At 39.6% G+C, this 26,950-nt stretch overlaps 1 protein-coding gene across 3 annotated transcripts in view; it reads right to left on the reverse strand.

Moving 5' to 3' along the window:
- Positions 1-26,950, reverse strand: part of LOC133556628 (tetratricopeptide repeat protein 28-like) — a 655,127-nt gene that overhangs the window by 222,082 nt on the left and 406,095 nt on the right. For all 3 annotated transcript variants that reach the window (XM_061906744.1, XM_061906745.1, XM_061906746.1), the window contains one exon: positions 17,110-17,257. In XM_061906744.1, the coding sequence (XP_061762728.1) occupies positions 17,110-17,257 (148 nt within the window). The remainder of the gene's footprint in view (positions 1-17,109; positions 17,258-26,950) is intronic.

Raw genomic sequence — 26,950 nt, forward strand, 5'->3', positions numbered from 1 at the left:
ATTATCCTTCTTACATAATACTTCAGTAGCTATGTACACATGGACACATTTAATCAGATTAAAAGCCTCACCAGAATAAAAAATACTTAATGTAAACATGCCATTTGGAATATTCTGACCCGATCACACACATTCCGATCAAAATTTAATTCCGATCGAGACGGTTGGTTTATGCCAGTGTTTTTCAACCGCTGTGCCGCGTTGTGCCGTGAGATACAGTCTGGTGTGCCGTGGGAGATGATGTCTGTGGAAGTCACCTTCCAGTGGGTCCTCCAGACCACCAAGCATCTCCCTGCTAATCCGTTCAAAGGTTTAATATAGTTTTATTTTTCACTCAAAGTCTGTTTGTTGCTTTCCAGCAATATTCTTTTGTGGGTGTGATAGGCACGCTCTCGCTCTCACGCCAGCTCCCACTACCTCTCTTCCCCGGCTACTGCTTAAACAGAGTGACCTCCATGACCAGTGTGTAGTTGGCCCAAACTGGGCCATCTACGCACCTGTCGCTGACTTCAAGGCCGGTCCTGGCACAATCCACTTCGCTGCAGGCCTGCAGGCCACCCCCCCTCCACAATGTAATTTCACCTAATTGGGTTAAAATATTTTATAACAAACCGGTAATAATAATACGCAAATTATGTGCCGTTGTTGAGTGTCTGTGCTGTCTAAAGCTTGGAGCATGGGTGTCAAACTCTGGCCCGCGAGCCAAATTTGGTCCGCCGTGTAATTTCATTTGGCCCTTGAGGCAATAATAAATTAACATTAGAGCTGGCCCGTCGGTATTATACAGTGGCAGTGCCGCTGTATCACCGCATTCAACGCTAATTCTCATACTTGCCAACCCTCCCGATCTTTCCCGTAGAATCACGAATTTCAGTGCCCCCCCCGAAAATCTCCCGAAGCAACCATTCTCTCGAATTTCCAACTGGACAACAATATTGGGGGCGTGCCTTAAAGGTACTGCTTTTAGCACCCTCTACAACCTGTCGTCACGTCCGCTTTTCCTCCAGCGTGCCGGCCCAGTCACGTGATATATGTGGCTTCTACACACACACAAGTGAATGCATGCATACTTGGTCAACAGCCATACAGGTCACACTGAGGGTGGCCGTATAAACAACTTTAACACTGTTACACCACACTGTGAACCCACACCAAACAAGAATGACAAACACATTTCGTGAGAACATCCGCACCGTAACACAACATAAATACAGCAGAACAAATACCCAGAACCCGTTGCAGCACTAACTCTTCCGGGACGCTACAATGTACACCCCCGCTACCAAGAAAACTCGATTTTGCATGTCACTATAAAGTTATATAAGTCTTGCTTGTTCAATATTCAATGCAAAACTTGTTTGGGTCCCTATTAAAAGGTTAAGTTGTTCAACTTTGGCCCGCGACTTTGTTCAGTCTAGAATTTTGGCCCACTCTGTATTTGAGTTTGACACCCCTGGCTTAGAGTAACCGTGTAATACTCTTCCATATGTGTAGGTGGCAGCAGGTAGCTAATTGCTTCGCCGTGATCACAATATGCAGACGACAGCGGGAGCCAGCATGCAGGTCAAAAGGTATTTAACGCTTCAACCAAAAAGAAACATAAGGCAAATGCCGCTGATAAAAGGCATTGAAGCTTAGGGAAGGCTATGCAGAATGAAACTAAAACTGAACTGGCTACAAAGTAAACAAAAACAGAATGCTGGACGACAGCAAAGACTTACAGCGTGTGGAGCAGAGAAGGCGTCCACAAAGTACATCCGAACATGATAAGACAATCAACAATGTCCCCACAAAGAAGGATAGCAACAACATAAATATTCTTATTTGCTAAAACAAAGCAGGTGTGGGGAATAGTGCTCAGGGAAGAAATGAAACTGCCACAGGAAAATACCAACAAAACAGGAAAAGCCACCAAAACACAGGAACTAAAACACTACACACAGGAAAACAAAAACAAAAATCTAAATAAGTTGCGGCGTGATGTGATGAGTCTTGAGAGTAGTAGGAGACAAGAGTTATAGTGATGCATGCTTAGTAATGATTTGTGAAGTGAAGTGTGAAGTGAATTATATTTATATAGCGCTTTTCTCAAGTGACTCAAAGCGCATTACATAGTGACACCCAATATCTAAGTTACATTTAAACCAGTGTGGGTGGCACTGGGAGCAGGTGGGTAAAGTGTCTTGCCCAAGGACACAACGGCAGTAACTAGGATGGCACAAGCGGGAATCGAACCTGCAACCCTCAAGTTGCTGACACGGCCACTCTACCAACCGAGCTATGCCGCCAATTTGATTCATATCCATTACTTGCGAGAACAACTTTTTACTGTCAATAGGAAAACTATTTCAGATTTTAGGAGCGTAAAACTAAAATGCAGTCTCGCCATGTTTGAACCTGACTCTGAGCACCAGCAGGAGACCACTCTCTAAGATTCTCAGAACCTGAGATGGTTTATATGGTTCTAACAAAGGGGTGTCAAACTCAAATACAGAGTGGGCCAAAATTTAAAACTGAACAAAGCCGCTGGCCAAGGTTGAACAAATTAACCTTTTAATAGGGACCCAAACAAGTTTTGCATTGAATATTGAACAAGCTAGGGAGTCAGGTTTTGGTGGTAGCAGGGGTGTATATTGTAGCGTCCCAGAAGAGTTAGTGCTGCAAGGGGTTCTGGGTATTTGTTCTGTTGTGTTACGGTGTGGATGTTCTCCCGAAATGTGTTTGTCATTCTTGTTTGTGTGGGTTCACAGTGTGGCGCATATTTGTAACAGTGTTAAACTTGTTTATACGGCCACCCTCAGTGTGACATGTATGGCTGTTGACCAAGTATGCCTTGCATTCACTTAAGTGTGTGCAAAAGCCTTAAATATTATGTGACTGGACCGGCACGCTGTTTGTATGGAGGAAAAGCGGACGTGACGACAGGTTGTAGAGAACGCTAAAGGCAATGCCCTTTAGCACCGCCCCCAATATATTTGTCCAGGTGGAAATCGGGAGAAATTCGGAAGAATGGTTCTTCCGGGAGATTTTTTTGGGAGGGACACTGCACTTTGGGAGTCTCCCGGGAAAATCAGGAGGGTTGGCAAGTATAAGTATTAGCGGTGAACGCGGTGTTACAGTGGCACCACCGTTGAATAACACCGGCAGGCCAGCGCTAATGTTAATTAGATATTGCCTCAAGGGCCAAATGATAATACACGGCGGGCCAGAGTTTGAAACCCATGTTCTAACATGTCATAGATGTACTTGACACAAGACTATGAAAAGTCTTGTACACAAGCAGAGCTGTTTTAAAGTCTATTCTCTGAGCAACAGGAATTGATTAACGTGGACATAAGTTGAAAAACTTATTCGGGTGTTGCCTTTCAGTGGTCAATTGTACGGAATATGTACTGTACTGTGCAATCTAGTAATAAAAGTCTGAATAGGATGGCAAATGTTTAAATACTTGGCATAATGTCACGCTAAAAGAGACAGTCTGCATATATAACGCACTCATGGCTTGTAATTGCTTTAAGTTACACGGAGCGCTGAGTCATAAATTAAACATGGAGCGGATCCTATAAAAGAAAAATGAGTGATGGCTGTTGCTTTCATGAACAGGTAGGTACTGTATGACATTCCCCAAGTGCCTTGTTTCACACCACATACACAATTATCCAGAGGACAATGTGTGCACAGTACAGTAACATCATACATACTGTGTATGATAGCAGTGTATTGCACTGTTTCAGCCAAAATAATACGACAAACGAGACATTGGGGGACAAAGGATGAACCTGGGACAAATGATCCAGATTTTCCACGCACACCGAGTAAAATGTGGATTTAATTTGATCACAGAGACTAAAATTGCGATTTTGTGCAGGCTCATTTATAAGTTAATCGTGTTATCTTTGAGATATGACTGTTATCTGAAGGTGATTGCTTCGAGCAAATGAAAACCAGTGCAGTGGGACAAAAGGATCATTTTAACACCTCGCAGACAAGATGCCGGATAGTTCTCATGAGCCCAATTAATGAAGTATGAGACTCTCGCACAGATGTTTAACTGAGCTTGATTATGCAGAGTAGAACGAGGCAAGATAGATATCATTTGAACTCGCGTTCTCGGGGTCTGCATCAAGGTACTGCGCAGTGCCAAGTAAATAAGAAGCTTGCATCCCAGTTTGTTTACTTAACAGACATAATTAAATATATTTTTTTTTAATTATTGCTGTCTATTTAATGTGATATTAGAGCTGAAATTGCAGGAAGGTGGGATTGGTGTCAAAAAAAAAATTATCACAACCTAATTGCTCCACCTTTGAAAAGCTACTAAATTGTAATAACTCAAATTCAGTATACAAACCCCGTTTCCATATGAGTTGGGAAATTGTGTTAAATGTAAATATAAACGGAATATAATGATTTGTGAATCATTTTCAACCCATATTCATTTTCAACCCATATTTGATGTTCAAACTGATAAACATTTTTTTTTTTGCAAATAATGATTAACTTTAGAATTTTATGCCAGCAACACATGACAAAGAAGTTGGGAAAGGTGGCAATAAACACTGATAAAGTTGAGGAATGCTCATCAAAGACTTATTCGGAACATCCCACAGGTGTGCAGGCTAATTTGGAACAGGTGGGTGCCATGATTGGGTATAAAAACAGCTTCCCAAAAAATGCTCGGTCTTTCTCAAGCAAAAAGGGGCGAGGTACACCCCTTTGTCCACAACTGCGTGAGCAAATAGTCAAAACAGTTTAAGAACGTTTCTCAAAGTGCATTTGCAAGAAATTTAGGGATTTCAACATCTACGGTCCATACTATCATCAAAAGGTTCAGTGAATCTGGAGAAATCACTCCACGTGGCCGGAAACCAACATTGAATGACCTTCGATCCCTCAGACGGCACTGTATCAAAAACCGACATCAATCTCAAAAGGATATCACCACATGGGCTCAGGAACACCTCAGAAAACCACTGTCAATAAATACAGTTTGTCGCTACATCTGTAAGTGCAATTTAAAGCTCTACTATGCAAAGCGAAAGCCATTTATCAACAACATCCAGAAACGCCGCCGGCTTCTCTGGGCCCGAGATCATCTAAGATGGACTGATGCAAAGTGGAAAAGTGTTCTGTGGTCTGACAAGTCCACATTTCAAATTGTTTTTGGAAATATTCGACAGCGTGTCATCCAGACCAAAGGCGAAGCGAACCAAACAGACTGTTAAAATAGTGAACATTGTTATGTTCGGTGGTCTGGTTTATGTTTGTGTTATTTTCAGTTGCTTTGAACTCCATTAGTTCCTATTTTTTGGTGCACTCTTTTTTTGTTTTGGTTGCCATGGTGACTTATGATTTTCACCTGCCGCTGGTGTTCGGACGCTCACCTGGCTCTAATCATGAGACTATTTAGACCGCCCTTCAAGCCATAGATTCATGCTCTGTATTGTTTGTCTGATGCCTTGCCCAGTAAATTTTGTTTATTCATGCCACAGTCAGCAAGTTTTGTTTCATGTCCATAGTTTTTGTCTAAGTGTTAGTTTTTGTATCCTACGTTAAGATTTGCCTTCGCCTTGTGCGCCCTTTTTGTTTTCACTTTTGAGTCAGTTAATTAAATATGTTCCTACCTTCACGCCTGGTCCAGAGTAGTCCGTTTGCATTCCGGGAGAACAAACCCCGCGGTAAGTTGCGAAAAACCCCTCGTCATGACAAACATACTAGACAACTTGTCTTTTTGTAGTAAGTAAACAAACAAAGGCTCCTAATCAGTCTGCTGACATATGCAATAATAACATATTTTGACATTTTCCATTCTATTATTTTGTCAAAATTATTAAGAACAAGTGGTAGAAAATAAATTATTAATCTACTTGTTCATTTACTGTTGATATCTGCTTACTTTCTCTTTTAACGTGTTCTATCTACACTTCTGTTAAAATGTAAAATTAATTTAATCTTCTGTTGTTTGATACTTTACATTCGTTTTGGATAATACCACAAATTTGGATATCAATCCGATACCAAGTCGTTACAGGGTCTTCCATTGGTCATTCAAAGTCCTCTTGTATCCAGGGACATATTTCCTGAGAGGGTGGTGGCGGACTGGTACTTCTCATAGGTATACTCAGAATAAATACAGTATCGGGCAGAGGGGATCAGCGTTTGTGATTGGCATTAAAAGATCACATACTTTTTCATGAAAATTGTCCGATACTGATCAGTGGCTGATTGATCAGTAAGTCCCTAGATCAGGGGTCGGGAACCTTTTTGGCTGAGAGAGCCATACAAGCCAAATATTTTTTAAAGTATTTCCGTGAGAGACATATATATATATTTTTTTTTTTTAACACTGAATACAACTACATGCATGCATTTTTAAGAAAGACCAGCATGTCTAGAGTATGATAAGTCTTATTCATTTAAATAACATTGTTATTCTGAGGCTAACCAACAATAAATAAAATACTTCTCACCATTCCTAAGACTTCTTGAACAGGTGCGGTAGAAACCGGATGTATGGATGGATGAAAATGCATGAGAATGTTTTATATTTGATTGTTATTTTTGACACTGTGATTACCAGCGAAATTATTCCTTACTTATTGTTTTAAGCAATGTCAGCTAAGATTTATCTGAGAGCCAGCTGCAGTCATTAAAAGAGCCACATCTGTCTCTAGAGCCATAGGTTCCCTACTCCTGCCCTAGATTGTAGTTCTGTGAGAAACCATCGGGTCAGAAAATTTAACTTCAAGGGATTTGATCGTATTGAACATAGGCGTCGTAGCCTTCAGTTGAAGAACATTTGTTCTTAGTGGCAAATGATTCTGAATGAGTCAATAGTCACATGGTGAGAAAAAAATGTCTTTTAATGGTTTACCTGGAGGGTTCTACTGGGACGGGAAGCCCATTTACCAGTATGCGACAATTAATATATCAATTGAAGCCTTTCTGCACTTTCGGCATCAGGATCACGACCCACGTCAACACGTCAAATACCTGTAATAGACGTAGTTCTGTAATCTACGTGGACAAAATACAGGAGTAAAGAAACAATCTGCCAAAATGATCTGCATGGAGTGGGAGGTGAGCTCGCTCTACTTTCCATTTGTGTGCGAGTCCTTTATTGTGGCAGATACAATAAGAGTCACCAGAGCGCACAACAGCTGCTCACATCTATTATAATGAGCAGACACCTTGATCTAAGCAAGGTGTGTGTGTGTGTCAAAGAGAGCAAGCTGAATTATATATGACACTGTAAGAATCAGGGACAAATACATATTATATTAAGTAAAGCAAGCGGGCTTTGAAGAACTCAATGCAGAGTGTCCTTGAAGAGAGGTGTCTTGCTTATAGTCACTGATACACTGCAAAAACTAAAATCTAAGTAAGATTAAATATCTCAAATAAGGGTGATTTATGCTTATTTTCTGTCTGATAAGATAATTATTCTCACTAAGCAGATTTTATGTGAGAGTGTTTTACTTGTTTTAAGGGTTTTGGTCCTAAATGATCTCAGTAAGATATTACAGCTTGTTGCTGAGATTTGATGACCTATATTGAGTAAAAGATGCTTGAAATTGTTGCAAAGCTGTGTCATCAACACTCACAACATGGTGGGTAGAGTGGCCAGAAATTGTACTCAAGTAAGAGTACTGTTACTTTAGAGATGTATTACTGAAGTAAAAGTAAGGAATAGTCACCCAAATATTTACTTGAGGAAAAGTAAAACGTATGTTGTGAAAAAACTACTCAAGTACTGAAAAACTGATGAGTAACCTGTTCGTTTAATGATGACGGCAACAAGTAATGCACAAAAACATAAAAATAGCAATGAACAAATTCAGAGCCAGGAATATCTCTTAAGCAACTAAAACAATAATATATATTAAGTAATAAATATTTGGTTTTACACTGTATTGAAAAAAAATTTGAAAATGAATTTTACCTTTGCAACCTCATTATACTATTGGCTAAGTTTTATATTCATAAATGTAAGTTTCTCAATACCCGACGTGTTTTTTATGCCTTTAAAAAAGATTTAGAATTCCACATTAAAACACTCTACCTCTAACAACCAAAAAGCTGTGAAAATGATGATGCTGTGTTCCAAATTTAAGTTATTTACTGAGATTGAGTGAGCCTATGGCTTTGCACTTTTTTTAATTTTATATATATATATTTTTTTGCATTCTATTTTAGTTACTTTGGATTGACAACCCCCTGGCGCTGTTTTGTACGGTTCTTATACTGTTTTTGTACTTACTTTGATTATTATTTTCAACTGTTTGTAAATGTTGAAATTTATAAATAAAGGTTAATAAAACATAAATAAAAATGTGCAGTTAATCATGTGACCGCCTGTTTGATTGGTGAAACGGAGTCAAACGTCACCAGTGACTGCATTTGATTGGTGAAACGGAGTCAAACGTCACCAGTGACTGCATTTGATTGGTGAAACGCAGGCATGTGATGGATCCTACTTTGAAGGTCTTTCTGACAAACCAAAACAAACAAAGCGTGCATTAACAGATCGATAAAAATCAGTAGCGAGTAGCCAGTTGAATGTAGATGAATGGAGCGGAGTAAAAGTAGCGTTTCTTCTCTATAAATATACTCAAGTAAAAGTAAAAGTATGTTGCATTAAAACTACTCTTAGAAGTACAATTCATCCCAAAAGTTACTCGAGTAGATGTAACGGAGTAAATGTAGCGCGTTAATACCCACCTCTGCTCACAAGTATAAAACTACTTTTTTAAATGAATAATTTCTTACTTAAAGCATGAAAGAAAAAAATCATGATGCCGAGCGCATGTCATTATGTCAAGATAATGGCACTGGCATTTACTTTATTTAAGAATATTTTTCAACATATTGAGCAAAAAGGTCTTTTTTTTTCTACCAAGAAAAGTGCACTTGTTATTAGTGAGAATACACTTACCGTATTTTTCGGACTATAAGTCTGAGTGTATTTAATAGTTTGGCCGGGGGTGCGACATATACTACGGAGCAACTTATGTGTGAAATTATTAACACATTACCGTAAAATATAAAATAATATTATTTATCTCATTTGCGGAAGAGACGAAGAAAATGTCAGCAATCGTCACACACATGTCAACCAATAAGAATTTGACGGGGCAGGGTCATGGCAGAAGTGCATTGTGGGTCATGGAATGCTAACTGCGATATGCTATATGCTACTGCCGTAGCTATTAAAATGGATAATTTTATCGTTGGCGGTAACTTATAAAAATTGATAAGAGCTGAACAAAAATTGTACCAAAAAGGAAATCATTTACTGCAGATTACAAGATGGACGTAGTGAAATATGTAGCAAAAAACGACAAGAAGAAGTGGCACATACCTTTGGAGTTGGCAGAGTTGTTTAGAAGCGACATCGAGGAAGAAGATTTCATCGGATTTATCGATTAGGAGTGACAGATTGTTTGGTAAACGTATAGCATGTTCTATATTTTATAGTTATTTGAATGACTCTTACCATAATGTTACGTTTACATACCAATAATTAGCGCATGCTTAGTATTACCGCCTGGTCAAACTCGTGACGTCACGAGTGACACTTCCCCTGTCATCATTTTCAAAATGGAGGAGGCTGATTTCAATATCGATAATTTGAAATTGCATAAAGGGAAGAAGATTAAAAGCTATTCAGTAGGATTTAAGGTCCAAGCTTACATCACACTCAATGTGAGAAGAGGTTTTAAAATAATTAGCGCATGCTTACTTTTACCGCATGCCTCTGGTAAGCGCAGGAGTGAGAAGAGGTTTTAAATTAATTATCTCCCTGGTGGCAATTCAATGAAATACGGTATTAAGAGTGTGGTGTTTTCGGACGGGCCATGCACGGTTTAAATTGATTTAAATTAATTTCAATGAGCGTGGCTGATTTGAAAAACAAGTTTTTTGAGTTACGAACTTTGTCGTGGAACTTTGGACGTTAATTTGTGTCTTTATCACAAAAAACTTCTTTTTTGTTGTAATTTTTTACGTTGTTTTTTTTTAATGTAAATTAATTGTTTGCGTTTGAATTTTGTGAACAGAATCATTTTACATCAAATTATGCTGACAATTTCATGGAAAATTTTTTTTTAGCAAAATGCGTGTGTTTAAAAAATTCTGTGTTTTGAAATACAGTGTTTAAAATTTCAGTGTTTAAAAACTCAGTGTATAAAAATTCAGTGTTTGAAAAACTCACAGTTTTAAAAATACAGTGTTTATAAATTCAGTGTAAAAATAATTCAGTGCAAGAAAAAATATGCTGCTTCAAAATCCAAGATCCATTCCTTCATCCATCCATTTTCTACCGCTTGTCCCTTTCGGCCATTTCCGGAAAATTAAAACGGAAGCAATCGATACTGTCTCAGAACCAGCCAATTAGGTGTCACGTTTAAAGTTACACGGGTCTTACAAAGAGGCAGAAAATGCAGCACTACACGCCACAGGCCATGTAGTCTACTGACTACTGAATGTGCATGGATTCCTTTTTATGAACATTTTTAACAGTGGAGGTTGATGTGCATTTGTCAGGAAATCCAAAGTTTCCGAAAAAAAAGCATAAAAGCTGATCACACGATAATGACTAATACTAAAAATGTTATCAGACCATGTCAAAAACTAAATTACATTTTCATTTTTTTAACTAAATAAGACACTCAGAATGTATATGAAAATACAGAATGTGGGATTTACAATATTAACGATGGACAATAAAACACTGAAAATTGTGAATATACTGTATGAACGTTTCCTCTACTGCAGACCACCTCCTTGATCGACATCTTTTATAATCGGGCGAAAACAACAAAGATGCAACAAACCCGGCGAAATAAAAAGAATAAAAGAGTATAAAACCATCCACATTGTCGATATAATATTACTGTTCTGCAGAACTTTGTTGTAGAACTCTGCCTCCGCCTGACACTTGCATCTCAGGCTTGTTGCTGTGTAAACAAGCCCCGCCCACTCTCGTCTGCATGGAGCAGAGCTTCCTATGGTTACTATAGTAACCCATACAGTATGTCAGTCAAAAGGGCATATCTGACCATTGGAATCATTTCTATAGTTTGAAAATATCCAGCAGGCTGGTATGAAAATGTTTATTATGTTGTATTACGCCAAGGTAGCCTCGGTAACCGTGTCACGTGACTTCAAACTTGGCACCTCATTGGCTGGTTCTGAGACAGGTTCGATTGCTTCAGTTTTCATTCAATTTCTTGCTTCTTGAGGCAGCAAATTTTTCTACAATTCTTCAGCACTGAATTTTTTTATACAACATTTTTATACACTGATTTTTTTTTATATACTGCATAATCAAACACTGAATTTTTAAACACATGAATTTGTTTTTTGTACACATTTTTAAACTCTGGATTTTTAAACAAAATCATTTTGTCACCAAATCTTTTTTTTAATGAAATTGTCAGCATAATTTGATGTGAAATATTTCAGTTCACATAATTCAAATGCGAATAATAAAAAAAAAAAAAACATTTTGTATTAAAGACAGAAATTATCCGCAATATGGGTGTAAGTTGAGGTAGCACTGTAAATCATGATCATAAAAGTGAACATTTATCTTATTCTCAGCAAAACACAAACACACTGAGATAAAACTGTGAGAAGTATTGCTGTTGTTACATAACTGAAAACAATTAATAAACTACAACACATAAATAATTTAAGAACAACTTTTGTCAAACATGGACTTGGACGTGGATTGTTTCTTCTAAGCAAAGGATGATTGGCACGAGCCAGGCGTGAATGAAGGTACATTTTTATTTACATTCTAACAAAACTACAAAAAGGTAAACAAATGGCGCGCACAATGGCGGAGAACAAACTAGACTAATGAAAACAAAAACAGCACAATGGCATGACTATATACAAAAAACTAAACAACTGTGACATAACAAAACCAAAAAGTTACTGTGACATGAGCATGAGGGAAACAGCATGGCTTGGCATAAAAGGGTTGAGGAATACGGAGGTAAAGTTGCCAGACTGACCATCAGGTAACCGTGGTGTAAATAATAAGTAAGATCATTACAACCAGGTCTGAGGGCTGAGGACCGGGGCGTGACATGAGGACCAGGTGAAAATTAATGAGTTGTCATGGTAACAAAAAAAAACAAGGAAGTCCAAAAAACAAAACATAACATGACCAAAACAAAACATGATCCATTGGCGTGACACTTTCCTGTTCAATCAACCAATCAAAGATACTTATATAGCCCTAAATCATGAGTGTCTCAAAGGGCTGCACAAGCCACAACGACATCCTCGGCTCAGATCCCACATCAGGGCAAGAAAAAACTCAACCCAATGAGAAACTTTGGAGGGGACTAATTCATTCAAGCTAATTCATTGTTATTTTGAAAAAACTAATCATAGCTTCATTAAGTCTCAACTAATTTTCATGCAGTTTGTTGTCAACATGAAAACATGTGCAATTAATCCATAACTTTTGATGTGAAAAATAAGTTATATGTTTTACCAAAGAAAAAGCTACTACTATTGTCCTTGTTACAGCCGTATTGCATTGTGGGTAACCATATTCAGCAAAATGTGCAGGCCATTCTTGTTGTTTTAGTTGTTGGACATTTTGCCGCCACAAATTTAGCCTAGCCATGAGGTACGGGGCTTGAAACCTGTAACCTGTGTGAATATTTTCTTTCCCAAATTATTTCGCAAATGAGAGGAAAAATTAATAGGGCAAGAATTTTGAGGATGGCAGTTTGTGGGGTACTTGCTGCAAAGTTTGTTCCGTAGTGTGCATCGGTGAGGATTCGGAGCCAGGAGTGGTGTGTCATTGACGAATGGGATTTACAAATCTTTCCACGTGCGAAAGGGACCCAGGTCGGATTTGGAAAAAAATCGGTATCATACTGTTAACATTAGTGTTGTCCAATACCGACATTTTGATACCGGTACCAACATTATTTCAATACTTTCCTGTACTTTTTGGTAGTTTTCTTATTTTTGGCTTTATTTTAACAAAAAATATTACAGTGCATCAAACATATAATAAATAAATGGGTTGTACTTGTATAGCGCTTTTCTACCTTCAAGGTACTCAAAGCGCTTTGACACTACTTCCACATTTACCCATTCACACACACATTCACACACTGATGGAGGGAGCTGCCATGCAAGGCGCCAACCAGCACCCATCAGGAGCAAGGGTGAAGTGTCTTGCTCAGGACACAACGGACGTGACGAGGTTGGTTCTAGGTGGGATTTGAACCAGGGACCCTCGGGTTGCGCACAGCCACTATCCCACTGCGCCACGCCGTCCCTTATTTGTTTCTTATTGCAAGTTTGTCCTTAAATAAAATAGTGGACATACAAGACAACTTGTATTTTATTAGTAAATAAATAAACAAACACTCCTAATTAGTCTGCTGACATATGCAGTAACATATTTTGTCATTTTCCATTCTATTATTTTGTCAAAATTTTTAAAGGCCTACTGGAACCCACTACTACCCACCACGCAGTCTGATAGTTTATATATCAATGATGAAATATTAACATTGCAACACATGCCAATACGGCCGGTTTAGTTAACTGAATCACAATTTTAAATTTCCCGCGGAGTTTCTAGTTGAAAACGTCGCAGAATGATGACGCGTGCGCGTGATGTCACGGACTGTAGAGAACATATTAGCGCAGCACTATTTGCGGCTAAAAGTCTTCTCTTTTCATCGCGCAATTACACAGTATTCTGGACATCTGTGTTGCTGAATCTTTTGCAATTTGTACAATTAGTAATGGAGAAGTCAAAGTAGAAAGATGTAGATGGGAAGCTTTAGCCTTTAGCCACACAAACACACGGTGTTTCCTTGTTTAAAATTCCCGGAGGTGAAGCTTTACTATGAATCAGAGCGGTCAAGCGAACATGGATCCCGACCACTTGTCAACCGGCAGGTTTCGGTGAGAAAATTGTGGTAAAAAGTCGCCTCTTACCGGAGATCAGCTGAGCTTGCGCCGTCCATGCAGCTGCCGTCGACTTCCCTCAGAGACTGGCGTCAAGACACCCGTGGACACACCCCTCCGACTATCAGGTACTATTTAATCTCACTAAAACACTAGCAACACAATAGAAAGATAAGGGATATCCCAGAATTATCCTACTAAATGTGTCTAAAAACATCTGAATCCGTCCCAATGCAATCGCCTTTTTTTTTTTTTTTACTTTATTTATTTATTTATTTATTTATTTTTCTAGTCCGTTGCTATCAATATCATCATCCATGAATCTTTCATCCTCGCTCAAATTAATTAGGAAATTGTCGTTTTCTCGGTCTGAATAACTCTTGCTGCTGAAGGCTCCCATTATAAACAATGTGAGGATGTGAGCAGCCCTCACGCTTGTGACGCCATCGTCTGCGACTTCCGGTAAAGGCAAGGTTTTTTTTATTAGTGACCAAAAGTTGCGAACTTTATGGTCGATGTTCTCTACTAAATCCTTTCAGCAAAAATATGGCAATATCGCGAAATGATCACGTATGACACAGAATGGAACTGCTGTCCCCGTTTTGATAAGAAAATCTCATTTCAGTAGGCCTTTAAGGACAAGTGGTAGAAAATGACTTATTCTTCTGTTGTTTGATACTTTACATTAGTTTTGGATAATACCAAAAATTTGTGTCTCAATCCAATACCAAGTAGTTACAGGATCATAAATTGGTCATATTCAAAGTCCAAGGACATATTCCCTGAGTTTATAAACATTATATAAATAAATAAAAAAACGAACGATGATGTCGTGATGCCAAAAAATATCGACGTAATCATAGTAGTATCAACTAGATACGCTACTGTACTTGGTATCATTACAGTGGATGTCAGGTGTAGATCCACCAATGGTGTTTGTTTACATTGTCACGCCGGTCAGCTATGATGTGTAGTAAAACCGGTACTTTTCAAAGGGGGCATAGTACCGAAAATGATTCATTGGTATCGCGGTACTATACTAATACTGGTATACCGTACAACCCTAGTTCACACTAACATGAAAAAATCAAATACATGTAGGCAAACAAATTGGAGTTGACCTGCAGTGTGAAGGTAGCCAAAAAGAGGCACATTTCAAATACTTTTATAAAGGAGTTTTTCAAGTACAAAGTCCCCAAGGTTTAATGTTTCTGTTTCCAATAAATATGTATGAACGATTTAATTCCTGAGAGGGGCCGGATTAACAAGGCTGGAAGGGACAAGGTGCTCTCGTCGCCAACCTTTCACTTATCAGGCCCGACTAATGCTGGTTATCCTCGCTGTTTACAGGTCTAACATTGATTATAGTACCAGTGTGCCAGGAGACTCCGAGAGGATCATTGCTCTTAATCCTTCAACCTAGCGGACATCTCTTCAACACACCTTGGATGAGGGCTTTAGCTGGTTGCACCAAGCTGCGGGGACTATGGTAAACAATTAAGAGATTAAAGGGCTCCAGTCCTCCCCTGCAGGCGAGACTCATTCCAGTCCATGATGCTTCACTCTGGGCTTGCACCCAAACCCTTTTCTTGTTTTGGTTCCAGTAAAGGGCTTATGTACTTGACTAGAGACTCCATTCTTTATTCTCTTAATACTTACTCAACAGTTTCCTCGCATGTGCAAACACACTTGAAGAAAAAGTACTTTATTACCAAACAGGGTCATCCATAGGCCAGTGATTGTCCAGTTATATTTCAGACTTATAAAGACGTTTTTCATTTAGCCTGAATCAATGACCGTGTTCGGGCAATTAGCATAAGTTACTTGTTACTTTCCCATAAAAAGTAATCGAATTAATAACCAAATCAATTCTTCAGAAATGTAATTAGTTTCCAATATCTGGCAATTGGAACTTTACCATGAAATTGTCCTCAACCTCAATGCTGATTGGTGGAGAATGAGAAAGTGATATGTGGGTGTGTCTAGAACACTGTAAAATGGTGTGCAATCTGGAGATAAACAATATTGGAACTAGGGCTGGGCGATATTTTTTTAATATCTCAATATTTTTAGGCCATATTACGATACACAATATATATCTCAATATTTTACGTTAGCCTTGAATTAACACTTAAAGCACATAATCAAAGCAGTGTAATGATTCTATGTGTCCACATTAAATCATTCTTGTTCAAACTGCATTAATATATGCTCATTTTAAGCTTCCATGCAAAGAGGGAAATCACAACTAAGTCAATTGAGCAAAACTGTATTCATTAAACAGTTATTAAGCAGTGGCACAAACCTTCAGGTCATTTCAAAACAAAAAGTGCAAGATTGTCTGAGACATTTTAAAACAAGCTATGAATGCGCTTTTGTGCAGGGTATCACTAAATAAAGTGAAAGTGCTTGATTTGATATGCACCGTAGGCTAATTTAATGGTGCCAGCCAAAATCGCTATTTTGATTTTTAAAAAAATGTCATTAATTGTGCAGCCCTAGTTCACCATATATGTTATTTACTTGGTCCATACACAAGTACTGAACTACCAAGTGTGAAGACAGCCTCAGTCCATGTGGATCTAAAGCATATTAAATCCCTCTGCAGCGGTCATCTGAAGTGAAATCATTGCTGGATTTGTTTGCCGGCTCATTAGACTGCTTCAGTCTGATTACTCATGCAGTCAGACTAATGATGATGCATAAACACAAAGCACACATTTTAGTCACAATCTCGGCTTTAGTAAGCTATTTATAAAACCACTCAGCTTTAGGGGAAACTGCTTAGTCAGGGCCAGGCTCACAATGGCATTAGTGTTGGATGCTCATTAAGATAAGAGACTATCTGCGAGAGCGATCAGACTGACTGACAATAAGATACGCTGAAACGGCAGACATCGGGCCTACGAGAGGCGAGGTGAGTACATGACACCTGCAGTCAGTCGCAAGACAGATAGAGCTGACCTGCCTGCACAATGAGTAAATAGTGACAAGGAAAGTCAGCCATACATGCTTATTGACTGACACAGTAGGATAATCCCAGACGTTTTGCCACTTGTGGGACAAAATCTATGGAGATGGCGAGACAGACCGACACGGAGGCGCCCTTAACTGACACATACCCACACATAAACAGCATGCTAATGATTGTCTTACCCCGTAGAGGAGATTTCATGGCAGCTTCCACCATGCCCACCAGTAGCTGCAGGCTCTTGGGGTCTTGGGCCAGGCCGGAGGCGAAGGCAGCCAGTGCGTCGGCATGGCGACCAAGGTACTGAAGGGCAACACCCTGTCGGAAGTATGCCTGTGGAAGGGGAGAGAGGAGACAAACTTAAGTCACGGCAGCCTATCGGGTATATTTTACACACCATGATTCAGATTCTGGGCAGCACGGTGGAAACGGGTTATTTAGGGTTGTAATGGTACGTGTATTTGTATTGAACCGTTTCGGTACAGGGGTTTCGGTTCGGTTCGGAAGGGTTACCGAACGAGTTTCCACACGGACATATTAGGTAGCGCACCGCACGTTGTGTAAACAATGCAGAGCGAGGCAGGCTAGCAGCGACCGGGCTAGGACAACATGCAAAAGCCAGAGATGGGAGACTCTCCTGCCTCGTTAAGATCTCCCGCTTGGGAGCACATTGGCTGCGCAATGGAGCACGGAGGTTTGCCGAAATTGTTCAGCAGCAGTAGGGTGCGCTTCTGCCAACACGTCAAACATGCTAACTCCTTTGAAGCGTCACCACCGCATTCAAGCAGCCTCTCCTCGGCGAGTCAGGCAGGGCTGAAGCAAATACAAATGTTTGTATAGCAGCAGATTTAAGACCGTCCGTCCATTTTCTACTGCTTGTCCCTTTCGGGGTCGCAGGTAGTTGCTGTATTGCATTAAAAACTAGATTTTGACCCACTTCTATGGTGGAAGAACAATAATCCCCAACAAGGGGTGTGTTGATGAACGTGGACCCTGACTTAAACAAGTTGATAAAGTTATTGGGGTGTTTGCATTCAGTGGTCAATTGTAGGGAATATGTGGTGTACTGTGCAATCTACTAATACAAGTCTCAATCAATCAGTCAATCAAAAAAAGCACTTTATATGTAGAAAGGAAAGAAACCATTCTGAGCCTTATCTTATTTAGTTTTTATTTTATATATGTTGACCACATTAACCTTGGCAATGGATCCTTTGTGTACATATGTATGTTATGCAATTGTGTACAAATTTGGTAAATAAATAACCCAAAAATGTATATTTTGTTGTTTTCTTACTGTACCGAAAATGAACCGAACCGTGACCTCTAAACTGAGGTACTTACCGATCCAAAGTTTACACCCCTAGGGTTAGTGCATGTGTGTCACATTACGACAGTCCTGAGTTCAATCCCTAGCTTGGGATCTTTCTGTGTGGAGTTTGCATGTTCTCCTTGTGACTGTGTGGGTTCCCTCCGGTTACTCCTGCTTCCTACCACCCCCAAAAACATGCACCTGGGGATAGGTTGATTGGCAAGACTAATTTCTGTGAATGTGAGTGTGAACGTTGTCGGTCTATCTGTCCAGGGTGTACACCACCTTCCGCCCAAATGCAGCTGAGATAGACCCCCCCCCCCCCCCCCCCCCTGCAACCCTAAAAGGGACAAGCGGTAGAAATGGATGGATTCGGATTCTCACATATGCGCTGTTGATAAAAGCCCTCTACTTTGTGCTGACAAAGAGCGTGTTCTCTTTAATTGGATTATACTTTCTTACACAAATGTGCTGCAGTTGAGCTGGGTGGCTTCTCGGGAAATCCAGTTGTCTCACATTTCTAAATAAAAGACATTAATAGTGCGCCGGTGCTAAAGGAACACTTCAGAGAGAGCGAGAAGGGAGAATGAGTTATTCCAGTCGGCCCACGGAGCACTGAATAATGTCCATAAATACTTAAGAGTGAGCATTTCCTTTCTCAGAGCGTTGTTATAAAGCAATAACACGAGTGCACAGTACAAGTGTGAGGATGCCTGTTTTTGTTGTTGAAACAGACACACATAACTGGCATTTGTCATTCAGTCACATTACGTAGCGCACAACCTGACATCCTTGTGCAAGAGTGCAGCCCTTGTATTTTCTAGACCCAAAGTCGGCTCGTCAGCCTCTTAATGTGGCTCTCTGAGATTTTTTTAATACAAGATCTGGACAAATGTAAAGTTCAAGTCCCAACGGTAGTCACACACACACGAGGCGTGGTGAAATTATCCTCTGCATATCAACCATCCCCATGCTTACCCTCTGGGAGATGAGGGGAGCAGTGAGCAGCAGCAGTGGCCACGCTCGAGAATCATTTTTGGTGATTTAACCCCGAATTCCAACCCTTGATGCTGAGTGCCAAGCAGGGAGGTAATGGGTCCCATTTGCATAGTCTTTGGTATGACTTGGCCGGTGATTGAACTCACAACCTCAAGGCCACTGAGTGCATTTCTGAACAGCGTTTTCTCATTTCCGACTGTCTGTAAGGCCATGAAAGTGTAAAGACTGTCTTTTTTGTATTGTTGTTCCACTTGTATAGGTTTATAATCTGCAGCTCCATATTGTTATTGACCGTAAGAGGGGACAAAATGTCACTTTTGATAGTAAAGTTACCTGAGGGAACAAGGGCTGTAACTAACGACTATTTTGCTAGTCGACTAATCTTCGACTATCTTAACGATTCGTGGTCTAATCGGATCATGAAGCGTATATTTATTAAATTGCTCTAATTTAGTCACCAACTAGGACTAACCCATAATGGCAAAAATTTAAATCAAGATTAATTTAACCATTTACCGCGATTTCGGTCAATGCAGGGTTTATTTCACTATCTACAACTACTCTACTTTTTAGTCGACTTTATCCTTATTGTAGTCAAAGTCCAAATAAAGAACACAGAATTGGTACAAAGCTTCTCACGTTGTGCTGTTGGCGTCTGTGTAACGGACTGAATGGGACTCTGTTACTTTTCTGCTACTTTTTCTTCGGTGGGTTTCTGGCAGCCTTTACGCTTTGCAAAACCTGTTTTTTGTTTTTTTTTGCCTTTTGATTCAGGACCTTTTGGGACTGTGCGACAAATGGTGGCACTGCGGTGCTTTTTTGTGGACTTCTGGATTTGCCGCCCGGGAGACTTTTGGCCATGGAAACCAGCTGCTGGGTTTCTGCCACACCAGAGTCTGTTTGGAAAGACTGGACTAGATGTGGATGAAGAGTAAGACAATTTTGACAGTGTCTTGACTGAATGAGCAGGTATCAGACAAGTATCAGTCTCCTTAGACCAGGGGTCGGCAACCTGCGGCTCTGGAGCCGCATGCGGCTCTTTGTTCACTCTGATGTGGCTCAGCTGCTAAATTGCCAACCCCAACGACTATTCCCTGAGGTTTCCGGATTTTAGTGCCTCTCTCAGAAATCACCCAGGGATAACATTCTCCAATTTAAACCTGGACTACAATACTGAGGGTGTGCAGTGATGGCAATGTCTTTAACCTCCTCTACAACATGTCGTCACGCCCGCTTTTACATCACACAATCTGCGTGTCGATTGGTCATTTTATGTTCAGTCTCTGTTAACACACAAAAGCGACTGCAACGCATACATAGTCAACAACCATCCAGGTTACACTGAGGGTTGTGATATAAACAACTTTAACACTCTTACTAATATGTGCCACACTGTGAACCCACACCAAACAAGAAATGACAAACACTTTTCGGGAGAACATCGGCACTGTAACACAACATAAACACAAAAGAACAAATACCCAGAATAATGTAGCCCGGAAGAGTGGAATGCATGGGATTCTGGGTATTTGTTATTTTGTGTTTATGTTGTGTACAGTGCCGATGTTCTCCCAAAATGTGTTTGTCATTCTTGTTTGGTGTGGGTTAACAGTGTGGCGCATATTAGTAAGAGTGTTAATGTTGTTTATATCACAACCCTCAGTGTAACTTGTATGGATGTTGAACAAGTATGGCTTGCAATCGCTTGTGTGTCTCAGCAGAAGCCTCGTACGACATGTGACTGGGCTAGCAAGCTGATTGGACGTGTTGTAGGGGGCGTCAAAGGCGGCACCTTCATAGGTTGCCCTTATTATTGTTAATCGAGGGAAATTCTGCAAACATTTGCGAGAATGATTGATATGACATTCGGTAGTCTCTCGGAATATTTGGGATGGTTAGCAAGTGTGATGTTGTCAAGCGGCGTTCAGAAAAAACTTGTGGGTCCCACACTATCATATCTGAGACCCCTGGTTTATACATAGCACAAAGTAAAAAAAACTCTGTATGCAGTGTTATTTCATTTTAAATTTCAAAAGAGTTTTGTGGCTCCCATTGTTTTCTTTACTTTGTGAAACGGGTCAAAATGGCTCTTTGAGTGGTAAAGGTTGCCGACTCCTGCCTTATACGTATCCATGCGGACTGGACACTGGCGGAGAGTTAATGGGGTGCCGAGGGTGGAGTCGGTTCTTTTGGTTGCTTTGTTGGGTCTGCTCCTGTCTCTAGCCATGCTCCCCCCAACCCAGCAGAACGATGGCACGGAACACCGCAGAGGCCACCACAGTGTATATGTTTTTGTTTTTTGTTTTTTTGGTTTCACTTTTGTGGATGTGTGTAGAAATGGCTGGTTGCATCAGCTCTGCTCTTTTTGTCATGTTGGAAACGCATTGTGATTTAATATACAAAAAATAAAAGAACACTGATACAAAAGACAAAATAAAGTGCGTGCCTACGCACGGGAAGCTATTGCTAACTAGAAGGGAGTCCAGAGTCCAAAAATGACGTGCCGAGCGCACGAGAAGCTAAGGCGAGACTTAGCACAAGTAACAGACATACGAGAACATTCCAACGCGAATGTCGCTTAGAGCAAACAACGAATCAAGACTGAACAAAAGGAGAAGGCAGGCTTAAATACAGAAGCAATAATCAGAACACAGGTGCATGTAACAAACAAGAGCAGGTGGAACGAATGAGAAACCATGGTAACAAGATAAAACAGGAAGTGCAAAAACTAAGAACAGGAAGAGTCCAAAACGATCGACAAAACACAAAAAGACTTAAAAACCAAAACCATAAATGATCCGGGCGGCAGATCATAACACTTTTAATGTCTTTAATGGCCTTTGTGTTTTTTTATGTTTCCCTCTTACACACATGCTTATGTGTGCTATGGCTATGAGGTTTTTTCCCATTGGCCCTCAGTTCAGCACCCCCTCTCCTGATTTTTTTTTTCTCACCTTTTTTGTAAGGTGTGGCGGAAGGTGGCCGACCCGTCAGCGACCCTGTTCTGTTTGTCGGATCTTGAATGAGATTGTGCTGAAAATCTTAATTTCCTCTCGAGGATCGTTAAAGTATTTCTGATTCTGGCTTATAGTCATGTAACTACACGACCAGTGCTGTATTTTAAGGGGCTACTGTATTAGTAGAAAGCAGATTTACAAAGGAGAGGGGAAAAAAAATCTAAATATTCGACACTGCAGTTTTCTGTCAATTTTGATTATTATTCGATGAATGGCTCAGCCCTCACCACTGGCTTTTAAATTCAGTTTGATGTATATTTTCTTTTTACTCTCAAGTATAAACGAGCAACGTTCAAAGTGGCACTTCTCGTGCGAGCTCCCGGCCCCATTAAAGAGCAGTGCAGGCTGCTACTATGAACATCCAATAGCCAACGTCAAACCAACTTCACGGCGGTCGCTCTCCAAGGTAAATGCTGTGCAATAAAAAAATACTTCATTAAAAACTGTCTAAATGTTTGCGTTTCTTTTCAAAAGGCATATGTGACATGTTTGAATTAGCGTGTTTTCGGGGGGGGACGGAGCGCGGATTAAATTGATTTACATGTATTTCAATGGGCAATGTTGATTTACTGAGGGTTTTGCTTACAAGTAGGGGTGTAACGGTACACTAAAATTTCAGTTTGGTATGCACCTCGGTTTAGAGGTCACGGTTCAGTTCATTTTCAGTACAGTAAGAAAACAACAAAATATATATTTTTGGGTTATTTAATCATCAAATTTGCAAAATCTTCCACCAAAAATATTTTCTTTGTGGAATAATTGAAGTAATCGGAATGTTGGATAGGTCAATAATTCATAATAACCCTGCGATGAGGTGGCGACTTGTCCAGGGTGTACCCCGCCTTCCGCCCGATTGTAGCTGAGATAGGCGCCAGCGCCCCCGCGAACCCGAAAGGGAATAAGCGGTAGGAAATGGATGGATGGATGGAACATTGATTTTGATTTAATATTATGTTTTGAGCAATGACAGTTTGAAAGAAAAAAAACAGCTTTGTTTTATTAGTCAACATTGCAACTTTTTCTAAATTACATTTAACTTTTTTTTATTTCACTTTTGTTATGTTTTTGTTTATTTTAATAGTATTTATAAAATGTGCCGTGGGCCTTTAAAACATTAGCTGTGGGCCGCAAATGGCCTATGTGGCACACTTTTGACACACCTGCTATAGATAATAAAAAAATGTATCTGATAAATCTATAAGTAAAAAGCAGAGCCTGGCGACGCATGCACCCTTATCATAACTCCCTCGCTCTCTCTGTCTCTGCCCCTCCCTCACGAATGCTGCTGCATGCACAATTTGTTTTCTTTTTAACCCTTTCTTAACCCTGAACGTAAATTGAAAATACACGCAACCCTAACTTAAAATGTCGGGCATTTGAGGCATTTAAGAAACTCCACCCGGACAGCCCCGCAAATGAGGACATATCCGGTGAAAAGAGGAGGCATGGTCAGTCTATCGTAACCCGGTCGCTGGTAGCATGCCTTATGTTGTGCCTCGGTGTGCATTGTTTGCACAACATGCGGTACGCTACTTAATATGTCTGTGTGGAAACTAATTCGGTACACCTCCGAACCGAACCGAAACCCCCATACCGAAACAGTTCAATACAAATACACGTACCATTACACCCCTAGTTACAAGCCTCGTTCGTAAGTTGAGGTACCATTATATACATTTTTATGTAAACAAAAGACCAAATATAGCTGCGATAAAAAATTAAAAAAAACACTGCACTAAAGCTATCTAGCTTCCTCAAAAACAAAGGATCCTTCTGTGATGATAATGTGTTTAGAAACTTTTAAAAACATAGGTATTTAACTGGTGGATTTTCCCTTGAAAATATAACTTGGTTTACCCAACTTCTTCTCTGGCTAACAAGTTAACTATCTTACCGAGGAGAGTAGGAGACTGCATCCTTCACATGTCCAACATGCCGCGCCTTTGAATACTCCCACATTGCAGACGTACTGCCATGAAAAACAAGATGCGCTTTGCAAATTCTGCAAGTTATTTTGGTCTTTGACGCGTTTAGAGTGAAATGTTGCTAGACCCTCCGTGTTTTTGTTCACAGTGTCTTTGCCAGAGGCTGTAGCCTTTTTTCCCCCCCAGTTGGCCACGTGTTCATTTCTGCCCAAAAATAGGTGAGAGATGATATCACCAACTTTTATCGATAAATGAATTGGTCAGTGACAAACTCAATTATCAATTTAATCGTTGCACCCCTAATCGGAACGGACCAAAAAGTAGTACATTGTAATTAGCTTTAAGACATATATTTGGGTACTTTTTGCTTGCCACATAATTTACTGATCACATTATGGCAAATAATAGAGCTTGAACATAAAATAGTAGCGATTGACCGATTGTCGGCGCTGATATTTAACATTTTGACATATCTCGGTATCTGCCTCTTTTTTATCAGTATCCGTCTTTTTTTGTTTTATTGCAACTACAACATAACTACATTAGCGGATAAAATATATACGCACAAGATACCGATATTTGGCATTATAAAAATAATAATAAATAGTTTAGTAGATAGTTGTAAAAACTGCAGTTTGCCTTGCGTGTGAAGATTTTCCTTTTTGCCACTGCAGTTCTTACGCTGCTAAAATGTAATAAAACTGAGCAGATGGCGAGTGATTCTGATATACAAAACCCAAAACCAGTGAAATTGACATAACGTAATTCGTAAATAAAAACAAAATACAATGATTTGCAAATCCTTTTCAACTTATAATCAATTGAATAGAGTGCAAAGACAAGATATTTCATGTTCAAACTGAGACTTTTTTTTTTGGGCAGAAACAACAGGGGCATTTTTTACCAATGTGTTACATGGCCTTTCCTTTTAAAAACACTCAGTAAACATTTGGGGACTGAGAAGACCAATTTTTGAAGTTTTTCAGGTGGAATTTTTTATGCACACTCTTTTAGTATGAAGCTACGCTGTCGTAACACGTGGCTTGGCATTGTCTTGCTGAAATAAGCAGGGGCGTCCATGATAACGTTGCTGGGATGGCAACATATGTTACTCCAAAACCTGTTTGTACCTTTCAGCAATAATGGTGTCTTTACAGAAGACCAATACACCCCCATACCATCACAGATAAAGGCTTTTGAACGTTGCGCCTATGACAATCCGGATGGTTATTTTCTTCTTTGTTCCAGAAGACATGACATCCACAGTTTCCCCAAAAAAATGTGAAATGTGGACTAGTCAGACCACAGAACACTTTTCCACTTTGCATCAGTCCATCTAAGATGAGCTTGAGGCCAGCTAAGCCGGCAGTGTTTCTGGGTGTTGTTGATAAATGGATTTCGTTTTGCATCGTAGTTTGAATTTGTACTTACAGATGTAGCGACAAGCTGCAGTTACTGACAGTAGTTTTCTGAAGTGTTCCTGAGCCCATGCGGTGATATCCTTTGCACACACAACGCAGTACCGCCTGAGGGATCTAAGGTCACGCGCTTAACCGCTTACATACAGTGATTTCTCCAGATTGTCTGAACCTTTTGATGATATTACGGACCATAGATGGTGAAATTCCCAAATTCCTTGCAATAGCTTGTTTCCAAATGTTGTTCTTAAACTGTTCGACAATTTGCTCACGCATTTGTTCACAAAGTGGTGACCTTCGCCCCATCATGGAAGCTGCTTTTATACCCAATCATGGCACCCACCTGTTCCCAATTAGTCTGTTCACCTATGCCAGGGGTTCTCAAATGGGGTTACGCGTACCCCTGGGGGTACTTGGAGGTATGCCAAGGGGTACGTGAGATTTTTAAAAAATATTCTAAAAATAGCAACAATTCAAAAATCCTTTATAAATATATTTATTGAATAATACTTCAACAAAATATGAATGTAAGTTCATAAACTGTGAAAAGAAATGCAACAATGCAATATTCAGTGTTGACAGCTAGATTTTTTGTGGACATGTTCCATAAATATTGATGTTAAAGAGTTATTTTTTTGTGAAGAAATGTTTGGAATTAAGTTCATGAATCCAGATGGATCTCTATTACAATCCCCAAAGAGGGCACTTTAAGTTGATGATTACTTCTATGTGTAGAAATCTTTATTTATAATTGAATCACTTTTTTATTTTTCAATAAGTTTTTAGTTATTTTTATATCTTTTTTTCCAAATAGTACAAGAAAGACCACTACAAATGAGCAATATTTTGCACTGTTATACAATTTAATAAATCAGAAACTGATGAAATAGTGCTGTATTTTACTTCTTTATCACTTTTTTTCAACCAAAAATGCTTTGCTCTGATTAAGGGGTACTTGAGAACCACTGACCTATGGTATGTTCCAAATAAGTGTTTGATGAGCTTTCCTCAACATTCTCAGTCTTTTGCCATTTGAGCCAGCTTTTTTGAAACAATAAGAATAAGAAACATATGGACCCTAAGATATTTTGTTAAAATGAAGCCAATAATGCAATTTTTTGTGGTCCCTTTTATTTAGAAAGTCCCGAAAAGTATCGAAATAATTCTAGGACCGGTACCTGTACCAAAATATTGGTATCGTTACAACACTGATCTCTTTAAAGTAGAGCTTGTCACACTGGGACTTGGATTTGTATTGCTTCTTCAACGCAAAGGATGATTGGCACGAGCCAGACGAGAGTGTGAGTACATTCTTGATTTATTTAAACACTATAATTCAAAACAGGAAAACAAAG

The sequence above is a fragment of the Nerophis ophidion genome, linkage group LG07, assembly GCF_033978795.1.
Source record: "Nerophis ophidion isolate RoL-2023_Sa linkage group LG07, RoL_Noph_v1.0, whole genome shotgun sequence".
Classification (NCBI taxonomy): Eukaryota; Metazoa; Chordata; class Actinopteri; order Syngnathiformes; family Syngnathidae; genus Nerophis; species Nerophis ophidion.